At 34.5% G+C, this 27854-nt stretch overlaps 2 protein-coding genes across 12 annotated transcripts; both read right to left on the reverse strand.

The window, feature by feature from the left end:
• Positions 1-2461: 2461 nt before the first annotated feature.
• On the reverse strand, positions 2462-5730 carry LOC128230789 (uncharacterized). The gene is made up of 2 exons (XM_052943228.1): positions 5631-5730; positions 2462-4862 (listed from the first exon to the last, which is right to left on the reverse strand). The coding sequence occupies exon 2, from the start codon at positions 4766-4768 to the stop codon at positions 2462-2464; it is 2307 nt and encodes a 768-aa protein (XP_052799188.1). The 5' UTR covers positions 4769-4862; positions 5631-5730.
• A 2468-nt stretch (positions 5731-8198) lies between these two features.
• On the reverse strand, positions 8199-27728 carry LOC128231527 (uncharacterized). Of its 11 annotated transcripts, XM_052944493.1 has the most exons (3): positions 27615-27728; positions 27562-27584; positions 23953-26766 (listed from the first exon to the last, which is right to left on the reverse strand). In XM_052944493.1, exon 3 carries the CDS (start codon positions 26715-26717, stop codon positions 24369-24371), a length of 2349 nt encoding a protein of 782 aa, XP_052800453.1. In that variant the 5' UTR covers positions 26718-26766; positions 27562-27584; positions 27615-27728; the 3' UTR covers positions 23953-24368. The 11 variants fall into 11 exon arrangements, with proteins under 11 accessions (XP_052800452.1, XP_052800449.1, XP_052800451.1 ...); XM_052944492.1 differs by lacking the exon at positions 23953-26766 and adding an exon at positions 8199-10827 and having other exon boundaries at positions 27562-27692; XM_052944489.1 differs by lacking the exons at positions 23953-26766; positions 27562-27584; positions 27615-27728 and adding exons at positions 8199-10827; positions 19423-19729.
• Positions 27729-27854: the final 126 nt, after the last annotated feature.

A 27854-nucleotide genomic window follows, 5' to 3' on the forward strand; every position in this document is an offset into this window, starting at 1 on the left:
GTGGACTTTTTTCCACTTACAGCTGCATATTTTCTTTTCTTAATAGGCCATTTGTTTCTATTCAATTTTATTAGCTTTTCTTTGTCTTACACTAAGTCAGTATATCGAAAATGGGTCTACCTACCTCTTAGTACATCGTATAATTATTACGGTTATATATCCCCTTTTCCCTTTCTGAAAATCACGATTGCTTTAATTTTAACTAACTGTTTTAAGACAGATACACTTTTAACATATACAACGTTAATCCGGATACCTTTTACAATACCATAAGGGAAGGGACGTAACTAATGCATGTATTTATTTTTATCTGTATACATGTTCAACAGTGATATAGAATAACATTGTATAAGTCAATGTAACACTAATTACGGAATTTACCCATTAGACAAAGTTAGAGCAGGTTTTGTTCGTTCTCTATTTCACTTGAACTGCCACCTTTTAACTGTCTTAAATAATGGTTTGTTTTTCGTTTTTACATCGTCTTTTGTTGATTTCAAGCTATAAACCCGCCATTTTAGCGTTCTAATCGTACGGAAATGCCGTTAATAACTTTCCATTTTACTTATTTATTCAATGAACCCGGTTCGAACGTTGAAATCACCTTTTAGTTGTCTTATGAGGTGTTCTAAGTTAATTACATGTGATTCACTATGAAAAAACAGTGTATTTGATTCTGCGTATTTCTTTCAAAAGTACATTTTGCTTGCCAGAATATAAGCCGAGTATCATGGATGTAGACGTTTAACATAAAAGTAGGAGCGTGGGGAAAATTCTGTGATACAATTTGTCTTTCAAATGCATTGAATATGAATGATATTCTAAAACAGAACTCCTTAACACTGGAAAAATGTAAAATACAAATATAATTGTACAAAACCTTTGGTTAATACACACGCATGTAGCTAAAATTGATCGTGTTTTTAAAAATCCTATGCACTCGTTTGTCCATTTTAGAGGATTTAGATATCAATAATATATTTCATACTATTGACATTGGCCTACAAAAAAACTTGATAGGCCTTATGTCAAGTTCATCTTATTCCATTATAATCAATCTACGATACATATGCGTATAACGCATTTAACTTAAGGACACACACACGCTAAATAACCAACACCAATATAGGTTATACCTTTGTTTAGATATGATGCTAATTCTACAGCACATTGAACAATTTTACATTTAAAATGCATACCTATTTGGTATAATGCCATACTATTGAATGAAGATTTGATAACTTGAATTTTACATCAAATTCTTGTACTTACACTTTCACGTCACTATATCTGTGTATGTTGGTTGTGAATGGTGATACATTTAAAGCTTAATAAATGTAATGCTGTGCTAGGCTATACTTAATTAATATGGGTTGGCAGGTAGTTAACAAATAAATACCCAGAAAACTGGCATGTTTAAATGAACCGGACGAGTGACACTAATTTACTGTATTAAAGGTGACAACTTGTGGCTTGGTAGCAATACCTTGCGGCTATAAATATTGGACAAAGCTATGGACGAAGCTTGAAATTGAGTCTTGCCGTTTCAATTTTATCAAAACGGGCGGCGGCGGCTCCTATCGTCCATAATTTATTTGGGAGCATTTTATATGCACCAGTACTATGAGGAGGTTTTCCTTTCCGTTTGGATCGGAACGTGTACACTGCCATGGGCCATTGTAGTAAAAGAGTTTACGCATTCCTGGGTATTAGAGTATGTTTTATATATGCAATCCAATGAAGATGCATTATGGGTGATAATTCAGGCACTGTTTAGGTCAAAGGCCGTCTACATAATAGAAGTAGATCAGAAAGTAGGGTGTTTGATAAATGTATATCATTTGCATGCCCACATAATAGGATAGATACATTAACCTATTTCCCTCTTAGCGATTCAGAAAGAGCTAGCCGCAGTAGCTACATTTATGGTTGGCTATGAGTTCCATATCTTTTTTGTTTCTTGTAAAGAGTCTGTAAATAGATAGATCGAAAGATAATAAGGGCAGAGTATTCAGTCCACTCGTGTAAAAGTATCACGTTGACATCAATACATATACATGTATGCATGTAGACACCGCATCCAAAAATGAATTAAAGAAAACCAAAGCTATCTGGTCGATATCATTTCAGCAAAACAAGGACATGCGTTACAGACACGCATGTACTTCATCTGGAGCGTAACTTTCTTAGAATGGACATTGCTCAGTGCGCATTTTTTAAAAAACGACGTTCCATTTGTAAATACATGGACTATCTACTTGAACGGAAACCGGTGTAGCTATATAACTTTATTGCACTATACAAAGTCACAAATTCACAAAACCGAACGGTATGGTAATGCATTCTGCATACTCGCGAGGATTTATCAATTAACTCATTAATGAAAAAGAAATATCAACAGATACATTCTACAAAGACTTGCAATGCGTTATAGAATGGCCGAATCAAAACAAAATGTATTTCAGTCTAAATCAAAGTCTTCCTCTTTGGCATGGTCATGTGATAGTAACTTGTCTCCAAACTTGCTGAGAAAGCTCTTAATGACACTGGGGACGTCTGTTGATTGTGCACTTTCAGAAACATTCAGGACGTTCTCCGTAACGATTTCGATAAATGCGCTTGCACCATGAAGAACTGTAGAGCTAGATGAAGGCTTTGCTTTTAAGCGTTCATCAATAGTAGATGTGAGAGCAGAAAGCACGCCTCCAAACGCTTTCTGGTGATCAACAGACTTTTCTTCACAAAAAGCAGTTGCTGACTCAGTAAGAGCGTGAATGGCTTCTCGATTGATATGTGCATACTTGCTAGTTTCACCAGTTATTGAAGATAAAATATTTCCTGCTGTTTCTACAACCGTTTTGGTAATACTGTCCTCATCGTCTGCACTTTTATCTTCCTCAGAATGCAGTTTACTCACTACTTTGTTAAGCAGCGTGTCTACATTTCCAATAAATTCGCAGAATTTGTTTGATGTAACAGTTTCTTCCATATCATATTTCATAAGTTGCCAAAACTCGAGCATTTTGCATGGCAATCTAGAGTAGAAATCTTCGTCAGTTGCTAATTTAGGAAAATCTCGCACTGAATCTACCATCGTATCTAAGACATATTCTACTTTAGAGTTTTTATTTTTTAACGCCGTTTTAAGTGCCGTGTTACTAACTCGATACGGAAGAGACTGAGGAGGACTTTCAATAAATAACTGCAGATATCCAATGGGGTTCTTTCTTATTGAAATGACTCTTGCCAACGCCTTATCTATCACCTCATGTTTGCACCCAGCGATCAAGTTTTCATTTCTCACGAAATAAACTGGAATAAATCTTTCCTGGAGACATCTTATCATAAAATCTAAAGCCTTGCAAACACCAAAGAGAACGTTGTCTTCCGTCCAAAATGAAGGGTCTGTCTCTTCGCTGACCCAAAACACGACATTTTTCCAATGATACGAGGCGAGTACTTTCGGTTCTGTGCCAAGAAACGCTTTCTGGTAGGCTTTCAGTATCCTCCAGCAACATTTCTGTGTCTCTGTCAAACTTTTTGCAAGAATGAGTTCACATTGGGAGAAGGAAAGTCTAAAAAATGTGTTTGTTTTGTCGGACTCTGGTGAGTTGTCTTCATTTGTTGGATCACCGTTGAGTTCAAGGAAGAGTGGTCGTTTTGATACAATGTGACAACCACATTCTACAACTTTTTGAACTATTTCCTCCGACGGCCACTCTCTTTTCCTTGTCATCCATTCTGCTGCTGGTCTTGGCCAGTCATCAAACTTAAAGGCTGGAACAAGATCTGCCGATGATACTTTTGGCAAAAATACTTTTTTATCATCCGAGTCTTCGTCATCATAGTTTGATTCAATCGCTACTGGCATGCTCGCTGAGATGTCATCGCTATCTTCGTCGCTCTCATCAGATTCGTCTATATCTAAATTATTGATATACCTTATAGTTACATCTCCGTTTTCAGGATCGATTTCAGTTTCTTCGAAATAATCGTTTTTTGAATAACAACTGTTGGGTGAGTCAGCATCAGATTGCTCTTCTTTATACTTACCAGTAAAAACATCCACTGCTTTCATTGCTGCTGACAGAATTATATTTGTCGATGTGCACTCTTTTTTAACTTTTTTGCCTTTTCTTCTTGTCATGGGTTTTTCTTTGCCTTTATTTAAACCAAAGTCTATGAAAACGTCCAATGATGAATCAATTAATTTTCCCAAAATTCTTAACTTGTCGACACCCTTCCATTGCTGACCTACAAAACCGTTCAAATCAAAATTATTAACGTCAAGTTTGGCGAATTCCAAGCCTACACCGGATCTTTTCACTGTATTAAAAGTACCACCATTACCAGGTGTTCCGCCTGACGTTGTGCCATGAACAAAATACGTAACAAGACGAAAGAAGTGCTTCTGTATTTGTTTGAGAACCATCACTGGAACATGGCAGTCATCAACTAACTTCACATTTTTGAAGATATTTGCGTGATCACTATCTCCTCTTACATGGAGAAATGCTGGGTAATTGGGATCATAGTCAAATAACTGTTCGTTCAAAACATATTTCTTTGGTACAAGTAAAATATCAACATCTCCATAATCTGTTGGGGTGTTGACCTTCGATCCATCCATGCAACTACCTACAGGTATTAACTCTTCCATATCCATTACAGCGAACATTCCATTCATAAGTTTGACCTCTTTCAGTTGAACTTGTAAATTTGGGTGCAAAGAAGAGTCTATTTTTATGGCGAGGTCCAGGAATACCATGTTTGAGTTTGTTAAGTCACATTGTCTCGAGGGGTAGGATGTCATAATTGTCAACGTCGTTGCATGGTCAAGGACACCGATGATATATCTGTCACTGAAATAAGAAGTAGTAATGTCATTTTTATTCAATTATGTGATAAGTATGTCTAAAACATTCCGAACGAATGATCCTTTGGCGGTATAACTTACACCTTAAAATTTAATAATGATTGCAGCGTATCTCAACTTATCTATACCTTAAATTCGTATCTAAACTAATTCTCCTAATTTATCTTATGATGGCTGATTATTTTAATGTTTACACTTTACTTTTCGTTTTCATATATTTTCCACTTATTCCTGCGTTCGCTGTCAGTGTTTTAGAAATATTGTATTTTTCGCAAGGAAAATACAAATATATTTGGGAGTATATTGGATGTTATCAAACGTGATCAATAAAACGCGTTCTTGCGCTCTTATTGTTGGCTAAATGAATAACGGAACACTTTTGTGTGAGAACCTATATTTCCAGCTAACACCGACGTCTAAAATTACAACTAGTCAGATATTGCAAACTTGTTAACTCTTTGAATAACCATCCGTTTAAAAGTAAATTATATAAAGAAACGTTTCAGAAAACGTTCATGTTTTAAAAGGACGTTCAGTTTTACCAAAAAAAAATATACTCAATTAAACTTTCCCTTTTTATTATATATCGATATATGCTATACATATATGCATGAGAAAGAACATTTCGCTTTTGGTAAAACAATTGTACTTATTTGATGAATCATATAAAAATAGCGCTTAATTCACGACCTCTCTCAAAACGTTTGTACTTCTCAATTTCCCGAAAAATCATACATAAATTAATAATACGTACCTTTTTCTTGTGCCTGAATACGATATGTTAGATTTGATCGAACAAATAATAAATATGTACAAATATAAATGTGTATAAACCACTGTTTCGTGTCCCAAGTCAAAACCGAAAGCGCAAAACATCGGATAATTATCAACAGGTGTACTTACCACGTGACTTACTGTAATATGTAAAGATAAAATGCTATCGCAAATATTGTATACCGATTTGCAATACTGTATTGTCCCGAAGATGTGAAATGCGATTAAATGGTAATGCAAGATGCATGTATATAGGTGTGCGTAGTAACATACTTACCCTTTTCTTTAATATTTATTATATTTAATTTATTCTCTCTAATATAATGGTACTTTTCTCTTTGTATAATAGTATATGTTTGTATTATCTATGTCTACAAAACTATGTTTGAAATGGCCATAGGCATGACTATGCCGCTGTTGACTATAAACTTTGAACTTAAACTTGAAATAAAAACCGATCCAGAATCTAAATGTGTGACCATCATGTTACCTATTACTTGCTCTTCTTTCTCTCGAGATATACCGAATTGCTCTTAGCTTGGTTTTGAAAAATATGTTATTTGTGTAAATGTAAAGTAAAAAAACACGTCCTAAACTATGATATACGGAAACAGGAATTAATTTTATGAATCAAGCATTCAACTGTATGAATTTCAATTTAATTTCGATACTATTGTACCGCCTTTTTAAAAACTAATTTATAAAGTAATGAACCGTCTAAGATTAACATTTGACAATTTTGTTGTACTGATATACTTTTGTCTGTGTTTGATAATTTGATAAAGCAATTTAAAGCAATTTGAACAAGCATTTAGTTATTGGCCATTCATTTATCCTTAATACAGGCTGTTAAACAATCGTTTTAAGAAACCGACTCACAAATAAGCTTTCAAGTTCTCCGAAAGCTTCATCAACCATATTATTTCTTACATGTTAAATTTCAATTCCTCGTAACACCTTGTAATTTTGTAAGGTATTTGCTTGTGGATTATTAATATGAGTATTAAACAACCCAAACCCAAAATACTAAATAGTTTTAAATTACAAGTTTTATTATATGCCTATCTAATTCCTTTTCCATATCCAACAGTGAAAATACAGCATGCCGTATTGAAAAATCCGCATCATGATACTGTCGTTTTCTGATTCCGTATCATTCGAGTACCGTGTGTAATCTCGGATTTACTTTTGCGTTGCTAAAAATAGCGTAACCAAAAAACTGGGAAAACCTGTCAACTTTTAAATACATTAAATTATCTAATTTTACTCACGCTCCAAAATCATGTAAATATTCAGGAACATGGTTCTCATGTTCTTTAAAGAACCATGAGGATAAGCATGAAGCAGAGTCTATTTCCAATCTATCTAGACAGCTTCTTCAGTGCGCTAGTTGTTTGCCATTTCGAAGTTCATAAACTGGAAATTCATTCAAATGATACATGATACATATGCTCACCTGGATCCCGTTTCAGTTTAGGTTTTTAATTGTAACTTCACTAATCTTACATCTGTATAAACGACACAAATGTCAACGCATTGGGGTTTTTTTATTCCTCAACTTTGTTTTCATTTTCAATACAGGCTAAAGTTCAACTCCCTAAAATATGTAGCACAATACTGAAACACCTAGATAGTTCCAATTAACGACTTCAATCGACTACGATCGTCTTTGAAACGCAACCAGGAATACAAAAGTCACATATTTGTTCGTACAAAAGGTATGTATTTGTTGGTGGATATATGTTGTCACCCGGAGAACATGTATAAACTTAAGATACAGATATATCACTTTCTGTTGAGGATTCAACATTAACCTTTTTCAAAAATAACCATTGTGTGTACGACCTCTCAAAATGATATAAAGCACATTGTAGAATTCAGTGGCGTATATGAAAATCCATCCTTTCTGTTTTCTTTTTTAAGATTTACAGTTGCTCTTTAGTTATAAAATGATATGGTTTATAAACAAGCACCTGTATATTGTTTTCTTCCTGCAAAATTCAAAAATATAGGCCACAGAATGAATGACTGTTTCGTTAGTAACTCTTAATGTATTACCTGGAAAATATAAACATTAAAATACTTATCTTATGTGCTCTATATTACTTCTATTACCTCACAGTGTCTCTACTAAAGATTCCGAAGTAAAGGCAAAATAAACCTGGTAATACATGATACCTTTAAACGTTAGAATGTGGCTGTTTATCTCTTGATATGTCTTTGCAAAACAATGGAAACTGCAGGAACAACCCCATGTTGACATTTGAAAAACGCGTACGTTTATTATTTATTATAGTAAAAGAACAGATTAAACGATTATATAGATACCTACTTTCCGTAACATTCCAACATTACCAAGTTTATAGACGCCCATATCTCTTTCTGAAAATCCCGAATGCTATAATATTAACCTACCTGTTTAAAGACAGATATACATTTTCATTAGTGTTCTTTTTTCTGTACGCATAGAAAGGCTCATACCCTTACATATACAACGTTAATCTTATACCATTAACAATACCACACTTGAAGGCACGTAACTGTTGTATGCATTTATTTTGATATGTATACATGTTCAACAGTTGTATTGAAAAAATAAAATAAAATAAATTAATATTTGATGACGGAAAATACACTTTATTAAGGATAATTGTTTCAGTTTAAGATTGCAATATACTTTAACGGGTGAGAACCAAAATTTATATTTCACGAGTAGCATAACAATGAGTGAACTATTTACTTTTAATGTTCACAAGGCGATATATCGTGTATTTCAGTCTAAATCAAAGTATTCCTCTTGCGATTGGTTATGTGGTGATAACCTTTCTCCAATTTTGCTGAGAAAGCTTCTTATGCCACTGGGGACGTCTGGACGTGGTTCGTTTTCAGAAATCTTGATGACATTTTCATTTACGGTTTCGAAAAATGCACTTGCACCATGTAGAAATGTAGCTCCCGATGAAGGTTTTGCTTTTATGTGGTCATCTATGGTAGACGTTATATCTGATAGCAAGTTTCCAAATATTTTGTTGCGATCAACAGACATGTCCGTACAAAAAGCTGTTGCTGTCTCAGTAAGAGTTTGAATATGTGCAGACTGGCTAGTTTCACCAGTCGTTGTAGATAATAAACTTCCTGCTGTTTCTACAACAGTTTTGATAATACTATCACCGTCATCAGTATCAGTTTTATCCACAATTGAATCGTCCTCAAAATCGATCTGACTCAATACTTTCTTTACCAGCTTTTCAACATTTCCAATCAATTTTAATGAATATTTTGACGATTTATTACGTTCTATTCCTTTTTTCACTAGATTCAATAATTCAAGCCATTTGCATAGCATTCTTGAAAAAACGTCTTTGTCCATTGCTAATTCAGGAATATCTCGCACTGAATTTACCATAGTATCTAAGACAAATTCAATATTAGATTGTTTATTGTCTAACGACGTTTTCAGTTCCGTTCTACTTGCTCGATATGGAAGGGACTGAGGAGGACTTTCAATAAATAACTGCAGATATTCAATAGGATTCTTTCTTATTAAAATTACTGTTGCCAGCGCTTCTTCTATCGCTTCATGTTTGCACCCAGCGATCAAGTTTTCATATCTCACGAAATAAACTGGAATAAATCTTTCCCGGAGACATTTTATCATAAAGTCTAAAGCCTTGCAAACGCCAAATAGAACGTTGTCTTCCGTCCAGAATGAAGGGTCTGTCTCTTCACTAACCCAAAACACGACATTTTTCCAATGATACGAGGCGAGCACTTTTGGTTCAGTGCAAAGATACTTTTTCTGGTAGGCTTTTAATACTCTCCAACAATACTTTTGACTCTCTGTCAAACTTTTTGCAAGGAGGAGTTCGCATCTTGAGAATGAAAGTCTAAAGAATGTGTTTGTTTTGTCTGACTCTGGTGAGTTGTCTTCATTTGCTGGATCACCGTTGAGGTCAGAGAAGAGTGGTCGTTTTGATACAATGTGACAACCACATTCTAAAACTTTTTGAACTATTTCCTCCGACGGCCACTGTCTATTCCTTGTCTTCCATTCTGCCGCTGGTCTTGGCCAGTCACCAAACTTAAAGGCTGGAACAAGATCTGCCGATGATACTTTTGGCAAAAAAACCTTTTGATCCTCAGAGTCGTCGTCATCATAGTTTGATTCAGTCGTTACCGGCATGTTCGCTGAGGTGTCATCGTTATCTTCGTCGCTCACATTAGCTTCGTCTATATCTAAATTATTGTTATACTTAATAGTAACGTCTCCGTCTTCAGGGTCGATTTCTATTTCTTCGATAGAATCCTGATTTAAACTACAACTATTGGGCGAGGTCCTTTCTGACTGTTCTTCTTTATACTTTCCAGTAAAAATGTCCACTGCTTTAATAGCAGCTGATATCATCATATTTGTCGATGAACACTCCTTCTGAACTTGCTTGCGTTTTCTTCTTAGCATGGGCTTATCTCTGTCTTGATTCGAACTCAAATCTATGAAAGCGTCCAACGACGAATCAATAAATTTCCCGATCATCCTTAACTTGTCGACGCCCTTCCTTTGATGTCCTACAAAACCGTTCAAATCAAAATTATCAACGTCAAGTTTGGCAAGTTCGAAACCTACACCAGATCTTTTCATTGTATTAAAGGTCCCACCCTTTTTGGGTACCACGCCTGACGTTTTGCCATATACAAACAACGTAACAAGATTAAAGAAGTCCTTGTGTATTTGTTTCAGAACCATTACTGGAACATGGCAGCCATCAACTAACTTCACATTTTTGAAGATTTTTGCGTGATCACTATCTCCTCTTACATGTAGAAATGCTGGGTAATCATGATCATAGTCAAATAATTGTTCGTTCAAAACATATTTCGTTGGTACAAGTAAAATGTCAACATCTCCATAATCTGTTGGGGTGTTGACCTTTGATCCATCCAAGCAACTACCGACTGGAGCTAACTCTTCCAAACCCAACACAGCGAACAATCCATTCATTAATTCAACCTCCTTCAGTTGACCTTTTATGTTTGGGTGCAGAGAAGAGTCTAATTTCATTGCAAGGTTCAGGAACACCATGTTGTTTGACTTGGTTAAGTCACATTGTCTCGAAGGGTAGGAGGCCATAATTGTCAGCGTCTCTGCGTAGACGAGGACACTTTTGATACCGTTGTCACTGAAAAATTGTTATAAACGTGTGTGATTTTTTAACTAAATCATGTAAAAAGTATGTCTTAAACATTCAGAACTGTGGTATAATTAGCACCTAAATATAAAGATAGCAGCTTATCGAAACTTATCTGAACACTTTTACTCGCATTTATCTATATTATTTGTCCTGATTTATAGTACATGTATTGCTGATTACATTCAATTGATTTTTTCACATATTATGTATTTGATAAGTTTCATATTTTCCATGTATTCTTGCTGTAAATGTTTAAAAAAAACTTGCAATTTTTCACTATGAAAATACAATGAACACTTAGCAATATATTAGATATTTTCAACGTAATCAATGAAAGTCATGCTTTTGCTTAAATTAATAACTCCACATTATTTAAGAGAGTTTTGGTTTCCAGTCTAAAACGACCTCCTTCAAATACAACTAATCAGATATTGCAAATCTAAAAAAGGATTGTTTACATTTACAAATGTTATATTTCAACTTATTCTTAGAAAATTAGATTATCAACTAGCTTTATACAATTTGAAACGTATTAGCAAACTTTAATTTGTAAAAGGACGTTCAGCCTTACAATTTCATTCTAATTGAAACGTTCACATTTTATTATATATAAACATATGCTATATATACATGAAAGAAAAAGAATATCTACTTTCTCTTTTAATAAACATACTTACCTAATTTGCAAATCATATAAAGGATTATCGCTTAATTCACGGCCTCAATAGAATGTTCATTCTTTTTAATTTCCCAAAAATTCCACATAAACTTAAAAAACGTACCCTTTCCTTGTGTCTAAATAACTTAAGAACGTGAACAAAGATCTATTTGTAAAAGCCACTAGGCGTACGTGGTTAAACCGTCATAAACTTGCTAAATTTGGCACAATTATCACTCCATTCAGTTGTACACTTGTGCAATGCAGAAAATGGAAATTCCCAGATGAGTGCATAAATACAGATGTGCGTAGGAACATCATTACAAAACAAAACTGTATAAATTATATGTCAAGTGCATATTCTACTATAATAACCAACACATATCCGTATAAAGTATTTAGCTCAAGGACACGAACTTTACCATATATAGCACGCTGAACAATATAACATTTGAACTACATACCTATTTGTTATAATGCCATACTATTTGAATGAAGTTGTGTAAATCTTAATTGCATGAACTTAACATTACATGCTTTATATTTCACTTTCACGCCACTATCCATGTTCTTGTTGGTTGTAAATGTTGTTACATTAACATTTATATAAATGATATGTAAGGCTACGTTAAACTAATATCGTTCGGCAAAAGTTAACGAATAACCGAAAACTGTCATGTTCATGGACACCGGACGTGTTGCCCTATTTAATTTTATTAAAATTGATAATCGTGTGGCTTTTATTGGACAAAGCTATGGACAAAGCATGAAATTGAGTCTTGCCGTATTTATTTATTTTTTTGAAATACTGAGGTGGGCGGCGGCGGTCCCTATCGTTCAATGACTATTGTGGAGCATTTTATATGCACCAGTATTAGTTTTTTTTTCGTTCAGCTGGAATAGAGGTGTGTACTTGGCCATGGGACATTGTAGGAAAACAGTTGACGCATTCATTGGTACTAGAGGACGTTGTATCTATACAGTCCGGTATTTGATACATGAACATGATGTACATGCTCACATAATAGAACATACATACAAATATTTTTCTCCAGTGGATTCATGTAACACTTATTTAAATAGGATTTTAAAGAGCTAGCCTGGGTCACTATATCTATGATTGGTTATGAGTCCCATATCGTTTTTGTTCTTGTAAAGAGGCTGTAATTGGATATATATATATATATATATATATATATATCAGTAGACAATAAGAAAGGAGTCTTCAGTCAACCCCGCATCCAAAAATGAATTAAAGAAAACCCAAGCTATATCGTGGATAGTTTTGTTTGCAAACCATGGACAGTAATACGGACACACACGTCTAACATTTGGAGCGTAAACTTACTTAGAATGGACATTGTTCCATATTTTCTAAAAATACGTTCCATTTGTAAATACACGAAGTATCTACTTGAGCGGAAACATGTGTAGCTACTTAACCTTACTGCACAAATTTACAAAACCAAATAGTATGGAAAATGTATTAAGCATAGGCACATTTAACTCATTAATAAAAAACAACAACATCAACACAACGCATTCTTCAAACAATTTCAAACAATTTCAATGGATTTCAGTCTAAATCAAAGTCTTCCTCTTTGGCATGGCTATGTGGACGTAACTTTTCTCCAAATTTGCTGAGAAAGCTCCTTATGCCACTAGGGACGTCAGTAGATGGTTCACTTTCAGAAGCATTCAGGACGATTTCGGTTACGGTTTCGAGAAATGCGCTTGCACCATGAAGAAATGTAGAGCTAGATGAAGGTTTTGCCTTTAAACATTCATCAATGGTAGACGTAAAAGCAGATATTACGCCTCCAATCACTTTCTTGTGTTCCACAGGCTTGTCCTCACTAAAAGAAGTTGCCTCTGTAAAAGCTTGAACGGATTCTCTCTTGATTTGTGCAGACTTGCTAGTTTCACCAATTACTGTAGATAAAAAACTTCCTGCTGTTTCTACAGCCGTTTCGGTGATACTATCATGATCCTCGTCACTTATATCTTCCTCAAAATCATTTTTTTTCACTGCTTTTTTAAAAAGCTTGTCCATATTTCCAATAAACTTGGCGGATTTGTTTGTGGTTTCTGTTTCTTCTATTCTATCTTTCATAGCTTGCCACAACCCGAGCATTTTGCATGGCATTCTTGAGTAAAAATCTTCGTCCGTTGCCAATTTAGGAAAGTCTCGCACTGTATCTACCATCGTATCTAAGACATATTCAGTTTTAGAGTTTTGATTTTCTAACGACGTTTTCAGTGCCTTTCTACTTACTTTATATGGAAGGGACTGGGGAGGACTTTCAATAAATAACTGCAGATATCCAATAGGGTTCTTCCTTATTGAAATGACTCTTGCCAACGCTTCTTCTATGACTTCATGTTTACACCCAGCGATCAAGTTTTCATTTCTCACGAAATAAACTGGAATAAATCTTTCCCGGAGACATTTTATCATAAAGTCTAAAGCCTTGCAAACACCACAGAGAACGTTGTCTTCCGTCCAGAACGAAGGGTCTGTCTCTTCGCTGACCCAAAACACGACATTTTTCCAATGATACGAGGCGAGTACTTTAGGTTCTGTGCCAAGAAACGCTTTCTGGTAGGCTTTCAGTATTCTCCAACAACATTTCTGTGTCTCTGTCAAACTTTTCGCAAGAAGGAGTTCGCATCTTGAGAAGGAAAGTCTGAAAAATGTGTTTGTTTTGTCGGACTCTGGTGAGTTGTCTTCATTTGTTGGATCGCCGTTGAGGTTAAGGAAGAGTGGTCGTTTTGATACAATGTGACAACCACATTCTACAACTTTTTGAACTGTTTCCTCCGACGGCCACTGTCTTTTCCTCGTCTTCCATTCTACCGCTGGTCTTGGCCAGTCACCTAACTGAAAGGCTGGGACTAGATCTGCCGATGATATTTTTGGCAGATAAACTTCTTGATCAACAGAGTCATCATCATCATTGTTTGATTCAATCGCTACTGGCATGCTCGCTGAGGTGTCATCTTCGTCGCTCTGTTTACAGCTGTCTATATCTAAATTATTGTCATGCTTCATAGTTACATCTCCGTCTTCAGGATCGATTTCTTTTTGTTCGATATAATCGTTTTCTGAGGTACTATTCGATTGTTCCTCTTTATACTTTCCACTAAAAACGTCCACTGCTTTGATAGCAGCTGATATCATCATACTTGTCGATGAACACTCTTTCTGAATTTTCTTGCGTTTTCTTCTTTGCATGGGCTTATCTCCGTCTCCATTTAAATCAAAATCTATGAAAGCGTCCAACGACGAATCAAGGAATTTACCGAAAATCCTTAACTTGTCGACGCCTTTACTTTGCTGTCCTATAAGACCGTTCAAATCAAAATTATGAACGTCAAGTTTGGCGAACTCCAAACCGACACCGGATCTTTTCACTGAATTGAAAGCATCACCCTTTACTGGTATACCTCCTGACGTTGTGCCATGAACAAAAAATGGAACAAGATGAAAGAAGTTTCTCTGTATTTGTTTGAGAACAATTACTGGAACGTAGCAGCCATCAACTAACTTCACATTTTCGAAGATATTTGAGTGATCACTATCTCCTCTTACATGAAGAAATGCTGGATAATTGGGATCATAGTCAAATAACAGTTCGTTCAAAACATATTTCTTTGGTACAAGTAAAATGTCAACATCTCCATAATCTGTTGGGGTGTTGACCTTTGATCCATCCATGCAACTACCGACTGGAACTAGTTCTTCCAAATCCATTACAGCAAAAAAACCATTGATAAGTTCGACCTCCCTAAGTTGAACTTGTAAGTTTGGGTGTAGAGAAGAGTCTATCTTCATGGCAAGGCTCAGGAACACCGTGTTTGAGTTTGTTAAGTCACATTGCCTCGAGGTGTCGGATGCCATACTTGTCAACGTCTCTGCATAGACGTGGACACCGTTGATATATATGTCACTGAAAAATGTTTATAACGGTTGTTTGTTTTATTAATTCAATCATATACTAGTTAGTTCTAAAACATTGAAAATGGCGGTATAATCAATATACATCGACCTAGATATAGAGATAGCAACGTATCGAAGCTTATTTATAACATTTACGCGTATGTATCGAAACTATTTGTCCTGAATAATCTTACATGTATTGCTGACAACATAAATGTTTAAAAAAATATTCGAAAGGTTTTATATATTCCATGTATTCTTGCAGTCAATGTCTTAGAAATACTGCAAGTTTTCACTATGAAAATACAATGAATACTCGCAGTGTATAATCAACGTTATCAAAGAAACTTATTCTTGCCCTATTATTGTTGCCTATAAATTAATAACTCCACATTATTTTTAAAGAGCTTTGGTTACTAGTTAACAACGACGTCTAATAAATACAATTAGATATTGCAAACTTCCATACTCCCAAGAAAGCACATCAAAAGGATTGTTTGTAAAAATGTTAGATATAAACCTATCGTCTTAAAGGAAATTATATAATCAACTAGCTTTATACAATTTTAAACGTATAAACAAACGTCATTGTAAAAGGACGTTTAGTTTTACTATTTCACACTAAATAGAACTTTCCCGTTTTTTATTATGTAACAACATGTGCTATACATACATAAAAGACAAAGAATACTTACTTTCGCTTTTAATAAAACATTCCTACTTATTTTGCAAATCATAAAAAGGTTAATATCACTTAAGTCACAAACCAAAATGTTCACCTTCCTAATTTCGCAAAAGATCCAGCATAAACTTAAAGCACGAACCTTTTTCTTGTTTCTGCATATGGTACGTTTAGATGTTAATATAACAACTCAAGAATGTGTTCAACGATAAATGTATATAAGCCGCTGTGGCGTATCCCATGAGTCACGAACGAAAGCGCTTAACATTGGAGAATTTTAAACGCTGTATATACTACGTGGTTAAGCTGTCATATGTAAAGATAAACTTCATGCTATATTGAATGGCACAATTTTCTCTCCCATCTGTATAAAAATAGATGTGAATAATAACGATCGTACTTGACTTTTGCTTTAATACTTATATTGATATGTTTTTCTCTCTTATTATGTAACGGTTTTCTCTTTGTGGGATATGTATATGATTATATAATGTACGTCTCAATGACAATGTCTATATGGTCATGCGCATTAGTATGCACTATAGAACTCATTTCACTATAAGATTTGAAACTTTATGTGTAACAATTGTGTTACCTTAATGTACAGATTAGTTCTCAAGGGGATTTTGCGTCCACAAAACCGACCCTTATGTTGTCATTGGTTATGTTCTGTGTCATTCTTAACAGATAGATCATCAATGGTCAATAGATTGAGTTGAAATTAATCAAATGTTAGATAATCCAGAACTTCACTTTATCAACTACAAAAATAACATTTTTACCAAATGAGAAATATGCCTCGCATTCATATTGCCGATTCTGACAGGGATTTTGGCATTACTACCCTGCTGAGGTACAGACGGAACCTGGCAACGAACAAGGTAAGACGCATTTTTTCCGATTTCTTAGTAACCACCTTCTTAACATTTTTACCATGACCTCTTGCAATACCACAAAGCTATCGTTTCATATGGGGCAACAGGGCGACAATCAAGATAGTTAAAAGAAAGTAGCCAAATAAAAACAAAATTTGCGGAGGAGGCCGCGACCGACTTTCAATACTTAATGTTGTTTGTTCCAGAAAGCACGAGACCTTATTGTGGTTTTTTTTCAGCGTATCAGGTTCAACAACAACAACAACAACAGGTACTCGTAATACAGTGCTAATTGTACACTGTAACAGAAACTTCAAATTAACCACATATGTCAAGTGAATGACCGTTGGCAAAGAAAACATTCAAATCAACACCAAAGTTTTTCAGATTAGGTAATGTAGGCTTACAAGGTAAAGACTGGTAAAAGGAATTTGAAACTGTTGAAACTTGTGATACAGTATCAAAAATCCAGTTGTAGAGACCTTATAAAAATACAGAGCAAGTAATTAAATCACTAACAATACGAACTTTCAAAGAACTTGGCTTTTTCAGTTTGACTATAATCATTAAAAGACAAAATATCAAAATCGCCATTATTGAATATCACTTTTAGTAGAACAGAATAAGAAACGGAAGACTGTTTGTGTGACCGATTAGCTGGTCTTGGAACTGCTGCATATGACCATTGTTAGTTCATCTACTTTGCGTTTGTTGCACTGAACCGGCTGGTTTTGCGACTTTTGGTAGGGCTGATATGGTAGGGTTTGAAATCAGGTTGGCGACTTATTGAATTGAGTTATCGGTTAATTGACATCTGGTTGACAAAAAAACGACGAGACGGTCAACCGCTGTAAAGTTATTTTAATTTATTTTCGACACTAGATTGACTGTTACTTATGTAGTAATTAACCCGCAGTTCTAAATCGATTAGCTGCTTTTGAAAGTTTGGAGTAGATAATTGAACATGTGAATTGGGCTTGATGTAGAAAGTATGCACCAGTTAATTGTAACCACACCACCCATCAGGTCCGAAGACTACCGGGGACATTGACTTTCAGTCCAGCCACTCCCAGGTAAATTACCCACCATGCAAAAAGCCCCCGCACCACGGGGACATCCTGTTATTGGAAACTTACTTCTTTCAAATTGGGAGAGAAACAGGATGACCTTCTTTTTTTAATATCTTGTTAAACTCCGGTAAAAGCTTGTTCAGAACGTGAACAATCCCGTTAAAAGAAAAGATATTTCCCGGCACAAAGCCACGACCCATTCCCCGCTATTTTCGGCGCGATAACAAAACCCCGCATTCACTCGGCCCATTTTTCCCTCTGTCCCCGGTATACACCCGGACAGGGGGGTTGGGGGCGTGGTTACAATAAACGGTGTATTATGATTTCTCTCCTTCTACGAGTCCCTCAATCTTTGGGACAGGATCAAGGATTTAGCACGAAAGGGATCTTAGGTGGTCCGAAACATCATTAGGAGTATGGGATAAAATCAAATTAGAGGGGCCAGAAGCACTAGCAGTATTTTGAAAGAAAGGTATTTATCGCATAGCAGATATGTATATTGTTTCGACAAACACTCAAACACGAATTGTTGCGATATCTGTGGAGGATCCTCGTCAGCAGTAGCCTGAATATCTACATTTGCCTTTGTATTGATTACGCTAATGTGTGTGAAATAAAACACATTAACTCTAGCAATGTGTAAATGTGTATTTATTTGAAAGCCAAACTGTAGTGTTAGTGTATATAAGTTTTATTAAATTAAACTTTAACCAAACTAAACGAAAATGACAAAAATACTTTAAATCCAATTATATTGGAAATATATCAAAACGTACAAGTTTTATTCAAATTAATAAGAAACTCCAATTACATTTAAACTAAGTTACAAGTGTCTAAACCAATATAGCATTGACAAGTGAATTTTAATCACATGCATCAAAGAAACACATTGTTGCGCTTTTATTAATTGCTAAATAATAAACTCCACACTATTTTAAGAGAGCTTCGGTGTCCAGTTAACAACGACCTTTCACGAATACAATTAATCAGATTTTGCAAACTATCAAACTCTCTAAAATAACATCAAAGGATTATTTGTAAAAATGTTACATTTAAACTAACCGTCTAAAAGGAAATTATATAATCAACTAGCTTTATACAATTTTAAACGTATTAACAACGTTCATTGTAAAGAGTCGTTAAACCATACATTTTCACACTTAATGAAAGTTTTACATTTGTGTTCTATATTAACATATGCTGTACATACATGAAATACAAAAAATATTTACTTTCGCTTTTGATCAAACATTCCTACTTACTTGCCAGTTTATATAAAGGCAATAAACGCCCATTTCCGGCCTCAGTTAAAACGTTCATTATTCGTAATTTCTCGAAAATCAACTAATAAAACGTACCTTTTTCTTGTGTCTGCATACAATATTTTTAGATGCTTATATAAAAACTAAAGAACGTGTACAAAGATATATTTGAATAAGCCTCCGGGCGTGTCTTAAGTCAAAAACGAAAGCGATAAATATTGGAAAATGTTAGACGCTGTACATACGACGTGGTTAAGCCGTCATATGTAAAAATAAACTGCATGCTATATCGATTGGCACAATTTCCTCTCCCCGCAGTTGTGAAATGCAGTGAAAGAAAATTGCCAGATGAGTGCATCAATATAGAACATCTGAACAGAACTTTTCCTTTCGTTAAATACTAACTATATATTTTCCTTTTTAATATTATGTAATTTTTGTCTGTGTGTAATATATGTGCAACGTATGTGTCCATGATTATGACATGTGTAATTTATATGCATTTTATGTCGCTATTGCCTTCAAGCTTTGAACTTGAACATGAACTAAAAACTATGCATGCATATGTGACAATTAGGTTACCTAATTAAGTTAATGTACAAAATAGTTCTTCATCGGCCTATTTAATAAAAATGATTATGAATACTAGTGTTTGCTTTTAAAAATTTATTTTTCCCAAGTTGAACAATAACATTTTCCTGTATTATTAAAAAAAATCAAATGGCATTCCATCTTTCACTTTACCCTTTATCAGACTGTTAAAATTAATTTTAGGATTTCAAGTTTAGACAAAAAAATGAACAAAACCACTGAGTCACTTTTTTCCACTTTCAGCTGCGTGTTTTACTTTCCCTTTTGTTTCTTTTTAATTTTCTTAGCTTTTCTTTGTCTTACATATAATTAGTATATCGCACATTTTTTACCCAACTCTTTTATAACCTTGCACCATTTTTACGTTTATATATCCATGTTTCTATTTCTGAAAATCCCGATTGTAAACATATCAACTTATCTGTCTAAAGACAGATATACATTTTCATTAGTGTTTCAAACAAACGTATATAAAGGTCAATCCTTTATTAGTACAACGTTTATCAATAAGGGAAGGGACGTTACTAATGCATGTTTTAATTTGATCTGTATGCATGTTCAACAGTTGTCTGGAAAAAATATGATACACTTTACACAAAGTTTTTGCAGGGTTTGATTGTTCCTATCTACCCTGAAAGCAGATCTTCAAATGTCAGAAAAGCTTGTTTGTATTATTTGTATCGGTATTAATTTTACGTATTTTTCATCTACATATCAAACCGTTTAAAATGATTCCCAAACTATTATTGGGTTACTAAGCATCCATATTTATATCAGAAATCTGCGTTGTTCTTCATCGAATAAGTCACATTGCGAAATGTAGGGAAAGTTGGAAAAAAATAATTAAAAACAATGTCTGTGTAAATTAAAGATGAAAGAAAGTTTAAATTTTACAGACAACAATTCAAATAGCCGCCTTTCAACTGTGATAACTTATAAATTATTTTTGTCGATTTATTGGCCTTTGTTGACTTCAAGCTAGAAACCCGTCATTCTAGCGTCCTTATCGTACGAAAATGCTGCTAATGCTTAGAAGCCGAATACCACTTTGTTCTGGAATGAGGCCTATACCCTGATATAAGACGTAAATATATACCATTATTTTATAGACGTCGACCAAATTTTTATCCAATTAATTACATCTGATAAAGAAGACATATTAAGAAAACTTAGTATGTATGTTTACAATGGATTTTTAGTTAGATCAGTTGACATAAATGCGTCCTAATTATTGCATCTGTATTGTGATTTATCCGTGTATCGTGTAACGTTTTGTATTGTGTGGTTAGTTATGAATATAATCTCGTTAAACAAACATGTATGAGATACTTTTACATAACATCACTGTTACATTAATGAGTGTTTAGCTTTATTATTTAGTAAAACAAATACGAAAGTGATGGTTTCATAAATGATGTATGCAAATACGTTTGGTGAAGTCGACAAAAGTCATCTTATGAACAGTATTTAAAATTGTTTTTACCTATTTCGGCTCAGGATTTTAAATTGTTTGCTAATATCTTTTTACAATTTTAGTAATGTGTTTTAAATCCTAGCTGCAAACAGGAGTGTCACTAAATCAAGATTTGACTGTGATATACATTTTTATGACTCAATAGTACTTTTAAACATGATTATATTTAGGTCCGCCTCTCTATGTCATGCCGCCAATACAAACGACCACAATGGAAATAAGGGCTTGCCCTTTTTTGTGTTATCCTTGGTGTTGGTGTGTATGTCATAGTTTTCTCGTATGTGATATAGTATTTAATAATGCTCATTATTTTATCCTATGTTGTGAACTATGTATATGCTTCCTTTGCCGAAATAAATCTATCTATCTAAATCTACCTGATACAAAATAAGTACGCTTTTAAAAGTACACATGCTTGCTTAAATCTATAAGTATTTATTAAATATGTCTTTTCACTTCGACACATACTTTGTGTCTTTATGGTTACTAGACTGAATATTAACACAAAGTTTTCATGTAAAATGATTCTCTGAAGTGTGTTACCTTCACAGTTTTAAACTAATCTTACCTGATTCAGATAAGACTATTATAATAGTGAAATTTAAAGTGTTAGTCATTTCCCTTAAGCTCCCTATAGTTTTGTTTTGCATAGGTTGTCCGATATAGGGAGTTACAGATATTTGCAAACATAACTCTCATCATAGCACAGCTATTGTATGTATGTATTTGTATACCCTTTATCTCCACTTATCTGTGATTAAACATATAACGTTATTGACATGTTAATTTGATTAAAAGATTGCATTATAAAATATTTTGATTTACTGAACTTATGAAGTTCATGTTTTTGCGTATTTGATATTTATTTTATTTTTGGTTGTTTAGTTTTGTAATTTGTATACATGAACTCACCTGAAAACACTATATTGTATATTCATTTGTCCACATGGGCTTCTGGATATTCTGTAAATAAATCTTGAATCTTGAATCTTGAATCTTGTTGATAACTCATACTTTTACTTATGTATTTATTGAACCAGGTTTTTTTTCGAAATCACCGTTAAGTTGACTTTGATGCCATTTACGGTAATTAAACGTACTTGCGGGGACGGAGGGGGGGTTTCTTAAATTACATAGTTTTGTTTGCCAGATTGTTTGTTAAGTACCATTGTTATAGACGATTAAAATATAACAAAAAAGTACAAGCACGACCATCGAAAACATAAAGCATAAACCTATGCGTGTGAAAATCTGTGATACAATTTGTCTTCCAAATGCATTAAGTATGAATGATTTTCTAAAACAAATCTCCATAACACTCAAAACGTGTAGAAAATATGTATAGCTGTACAATTTACAAAGGTTCCCTTTAGGCAGACGTATTTGCATCTAGAGCGAAATCTAATCATGTTTTTGCAAATCCTAAGCATTCGTTTGTCTATTTTTGTGAACTTAGATAACACTATGTCATTCTATATTATTGATATTGGCTTACAAAAAAAACCTTTATAAATCTTATGTCTAGTGTATCTTCTATAACTAATACATATCCGTATAACGTATTAAGCTCAAGGACACGTCCTTTACCATATATAGCACACTGAACAATACTACATTTTAACTGCATACCTATTTGTTATAATTCCAAACTATTTAATGAAGATGTGAACACCTTTATTGCATTAATTTAAAATCATATGCTTAATATTACACTTTCACGCCACTATCTATGTATTTTTTGGTTGTAATTGTTGTTACATTAAAATCTTTATAAATGCTATGATATGTAAGGCTATGTTAAACTAATATGGATTGACAAGTAGTTAACGGATAACCGAATACTGTCATGTTTATGGATACCGGACGTGTTGCAATATTCTATTGTATTCAAGGTTGCAATTGTGTGGCTTTTATTGGACAAAGCATGACATTGAGTCTTGCCGTATTCAATTTTTAATCGAAACTAAGGTGGACGGCGAAGGCCCCTATCGTTCAACATTTATTTGGGAGCATTTTAGATGCAACAGTATCATGAGTTTTTCTCACGCTGGGATCGGAGCGTATACACGGCCATGGGACATAGGAAAAGAGTTGACGCATTCCTTGATACTTGAGTACGTTGTATCTATCAAATTCAAAGTAAATGTATAATAAGTGTCGATTCAGGCACTGTTTATGCCAAAGGCCGGACTGTCTGGTACACATCCTAGTGGTAGATCTAAAAGTAGGGTTTTTGATTTGATACATGAACATCATTTGCATGCCTTAAAGATAGGACATACATAAAGCTATCTACTAGGGATTTATGTAACCCTTCTATCAATATGATTTACAAAAGCGAGCTTCAGTCACTATATCTATGGTTGGTTATAAGTTCCAGATCGTTTTTGTTTCTTGTATGGAGGCTGTAAATGAATAGAGCGTTAGAAATTAATATCGCTTATACAGGAAGGAGTCTTCAGGCAACTCGTGTAAAAATATCACGTTATCATCAATACATTAACATGTATACATGTATCCCCGCATCCAAAAATGAATTAAAGAAAACCAAAGCTATCTAGTCAAGTCAAGTCATTATTTGTTTATTGTCGGATATCATGCAACATTTAAAAACATAACCTATGTTTAGCTTTTTACAGACATAGCGTTGTTTGCAAACCATGAACATCAGTTACAGACACGTATGTACAACATCTGGAGCGTTAACTTACTAAGAATGGACTTTGCTCAGTGCGCATTTGCGATTTTTTTTTTTAAATCTTCCATTAGTAAATACAAGAATTATCTAATTAAACGGAAACACCTTACTGCATTAACAGTCACACATTGTTCAAAACCGAATGGTATGTAAAATATATTCAGCATACGCACGTGCATTTATTGATTAACTCAATTATCAGAAATAAAAATCAGCAGAAAACATTTTGCAATCAATTTCAATACGTTATAGAACCTTCTGAACAAAACAAATTGTATTTCAGTCTAAATCAAAGTCCTCCTCTTTGGCTTGGCTATGTGGATGTAACTTTTCTCCAAACTTGCTGAGAAAGCTCTTAATGCCACTAGGAACGTCAGTAGATGGTTCACCTTCAGAAACATTCATGACGTTTTCCGTGAGGGCTTCGATAAATGCGCTTGCACCATGAAGAAATGTAGAGCTAGATGAAGGTTCTGCTTTTAAGCGTTCTTCAATGGTAGACGTGAAAGCAGAAAGCACGCCTCCAAACGCTTTCTTGTGATCCACAGGCTTGTCCTCACTTAAAGAAGTAAATGCCTCAATAAAAGCTTGAACGACTTCTCTTTTGGTATTTGCAGACTTGCTACTTTCACCAGTAATTGTAGATAATAAACTTTCTGCTGTTTCTACAACCGTTTTGGTTATACTGTCACCATCCTCGTCACTTTTATCTCCCTCAAAATCCACTAACACTTTGTTGAACAGCTTGTCCATATTTTCAATAATTTCGGTGGATTTGTTTGAGGTTTGAGTTTCTTCTATTGTATTTTTCATAAGTTGCCAACACTCGAGCATTTTGCATGGCATTCTTGAGTAAAAATCTTCGTCCGTTGCTAATTTAGGAAAATCTCGCACCGAATCTACCATAGTATCTAGGACATATTCAGTTTTAGAGTTTTTATTGTCTAACGACGTTTTCAGTGCCTTTCTACTTACTCGATATGGAAGGGACTGAGGAGGACTTTCAATAAATAACTGCAGATATCCAATGGGGTTCTTCCTTATTGAAATGACTCTTGCCAACGCTTCTTCTATGACTTCATGTTGGCACCCAGCGATCAAGTTTTCATTTTTCACGAAATAAACTGGAATAAATCTTTCCCGGAGACATTGTATCATAAAGTCTAAAGCCTTGCAAACACCACAGAGAACGTTGTCTTCCGTCCAGAACGAAGGGTCTGTCTCTTCGCTGACCCAAAACACGACATTTTTCCAATGATACGAGGCAAGTACTTTAGGTTCTGTGCCAAGAAAAGCCTTCTGATAGGCTTTCAGTATTCTCCAGCAACATTTCTGTGTCTCTGTCAAACATTTTGCAAGAAGGAGTTCGCATTGGGAGAAGGAAAGTCTGAAAAATGTGTTTGTTTTGTCGGACTCTGGTGAGTTGTCTTCCTTTGTTGGATCGCCGTTGAGTTCAGGGAAGAGTGGTCGTTTTGATACAATGTGACAACCACATTCTACAACGTTTTGAACTGTATCCTTCGACGGCCACTTCCTTTTCCTCGTCTTCCATTCTGCCGCTGGTCTTGGCCAGTCACCAAATTTAAAGGCTGGAACAAGATCTGCCGATGAGATTTTTGGCAAATAAACTTTTTTATCATTTGAGTCGTCGTGATCAAAGTCTGGTTCAATCGCTACTGGCATGCTCACTGAGATGTCATCGGTATTTTCATCGGATTCCCCATTAGACTCGTCTATATCCAGATTATTAATATACCTCATAGTTACATCTCCGTCTTCATGATCGATTTCTATTTCTTCGATAGAATCGTGATTTGGATTACAACTGTTGGATGAGGTGCAATCCGACTGATCTTCTTTATACTTTCCACTAAAAACATCCACTGCTTTTATTAAAGCTGATATCATCATATTTGTCGATGAACACTCTTTATGATTTTTCTTGCGTTTTCTTCTTTGCATGGCCTTATCTCCGGCTTCATTCAAGTCAAAATCTATGAACATGTCCATTGATAAATCAATGAACTTCCCGAAGATCCTTAATTTGTCGACGCCCTTGTATTGCTGTCCTACAAAACCGTTCAAATCAAAATTATCAACGTCAAGTTTGGCAAATTCCAAACCTACACCGGATTTTTTCACTGTATTAAATGTACCACCATTACCAGGTGTTCCGCCTGACGTTGTGCCATGAACAAAAAACGGAATAAGATGAAAAAAATGCTTTTGTATTTGTTTGAGAACCATCACTGGAACATGGCAGCCTTCAACTAACTTCACATTTTTAAAGATTTTTACATGGTCACTATCTCCTCTTACATGGAGAAATGCTGGGTAATTAGGATCATAGTCAAATAACTGTTCGTTCAAAACATATTTCTTTGGTACAAGTAAAATATCAACATCTCCATAATCTGTTGGGGTGTTGACCTTTGACCCGTCCATGCAACTACCGACTGGTATTAATTCTTCCATTCCCATTATAGCGAAAAATCTATTGATAAATTCGACCTCCCTCAGTTGAACTTGTAGGTTTGGGTGCAGAGCAGAGTCTAGTTTCATGACAAGGCTCAGGAATACCATGTTTGACTTGGTTAAGTCACGTTGTCCCGGAGAGTAGGATGCCATAATTGTCAATGTCTCTGTATGGACGAGAACGCCTTTGATATATGTTACGCTGAAAAAGTATGTTTATTACTAATATTTGAATCGATTTGATTGTAAATCTTATACATTCAGAACGTCGGAATGATAAGTATACACCTACCTAAATAGATATCAGCGTATCGAAACTAATCTATACCTGTTTCTCGTATGTATCAAAACTATTTGTTCTGATTTATCTTTCAAGTATTGCTGATAACATTAATGTTTACAATTTTGTTTTCGATAGGTTTTATATTTTCCATGTAATCTTGCAGTCAATGTTTTACAAATTTTCAATATGAAATTACAATGAATATTTCGCAATATATAAGATGTTATCAAAGTTATCAAAAGAACTCATACTTTTGCTTTAATTATTGGCTAAATAATAAACTCCACAACATTTTAAGAGAGCTTAGGTTCCAGTTAACAACGACCTTTCACGAATACAATTAATCAGATGTTGCAAACTTTTAAACTCTCTGAAATCACATCAAAGGAATGTTTGTAAAAAAAATACTTTTAAACTAACCGTGTAAAAGGAAATTATATAACCAGCTAGCTTTACACAATTTTGAACGCATTAACAAACGTTCATTGTAAAGAGACGTTGAACCTTACAATTTCACACTAAATGGAGGTTTCACGTTTGTTTTATCTATAAACATATGATATACATACATGTAATACGAAATATACTTACTTTCGCTTTTGATCGAACATTCCTACTTATATAAAGGAAACTATCGCTTATTTTCCGGCCTCAATTAAAACGTTCATTCTTCAAAATTTATCGAAAACACAAATATAAACCTGTAAAACGTACCTTTTTCTTGTGTCTGCATACAAAATGTTTAGATGTTGATATAGCAACTAAGGAATGTGCTCAAAGACAAATGTGTATGAGCCACTGTGGCGTATCCCAAGTCAATAACGAAAGCGCAAAGCATTGGAGAATTTAACCGCTTTACTTACTACGTGGTTTTATCAAAGCTATTCTCACGGCTGCCGTCATAAGTAAAAATAAACTTCATGCGATATCGATTGCCACAATTGTGCAATGCAGTAAAATGAATTTGCAAGTTGACTGTACAAAAATACACTTAACTGTTTGTTCAA

This window comes from Mya arenaria, chromosome 4, assembly GCF_026914265.1.
Source record: "Mya arenaria isolate MELC-2E11 chromosome 4, ASM2691426v1".
Taxonomy (NCBI): Eukaryota; Metazoa; Mollusca; class Bivalvia; order Myida; family Myidae; genus Mya; species Mya arenaria.

Bases quoted from the DNA above. Each gene is read 5' to 3' on its own strand.
- LOC128230789 (XM_052943228.1), bottom strand. From the start codon at position 4,768: ATGGTATTCCTGGACCTCGCCATAAAAATAGACTCTTCTTTGCACCCA.
- LOC128231527 (XM_052944492.1), bottom strand. From the start codon at position 10,778: ATGGCCTCCTACCCTTCGAGACAATGTGACTTAACCAAGTCAAACAAC.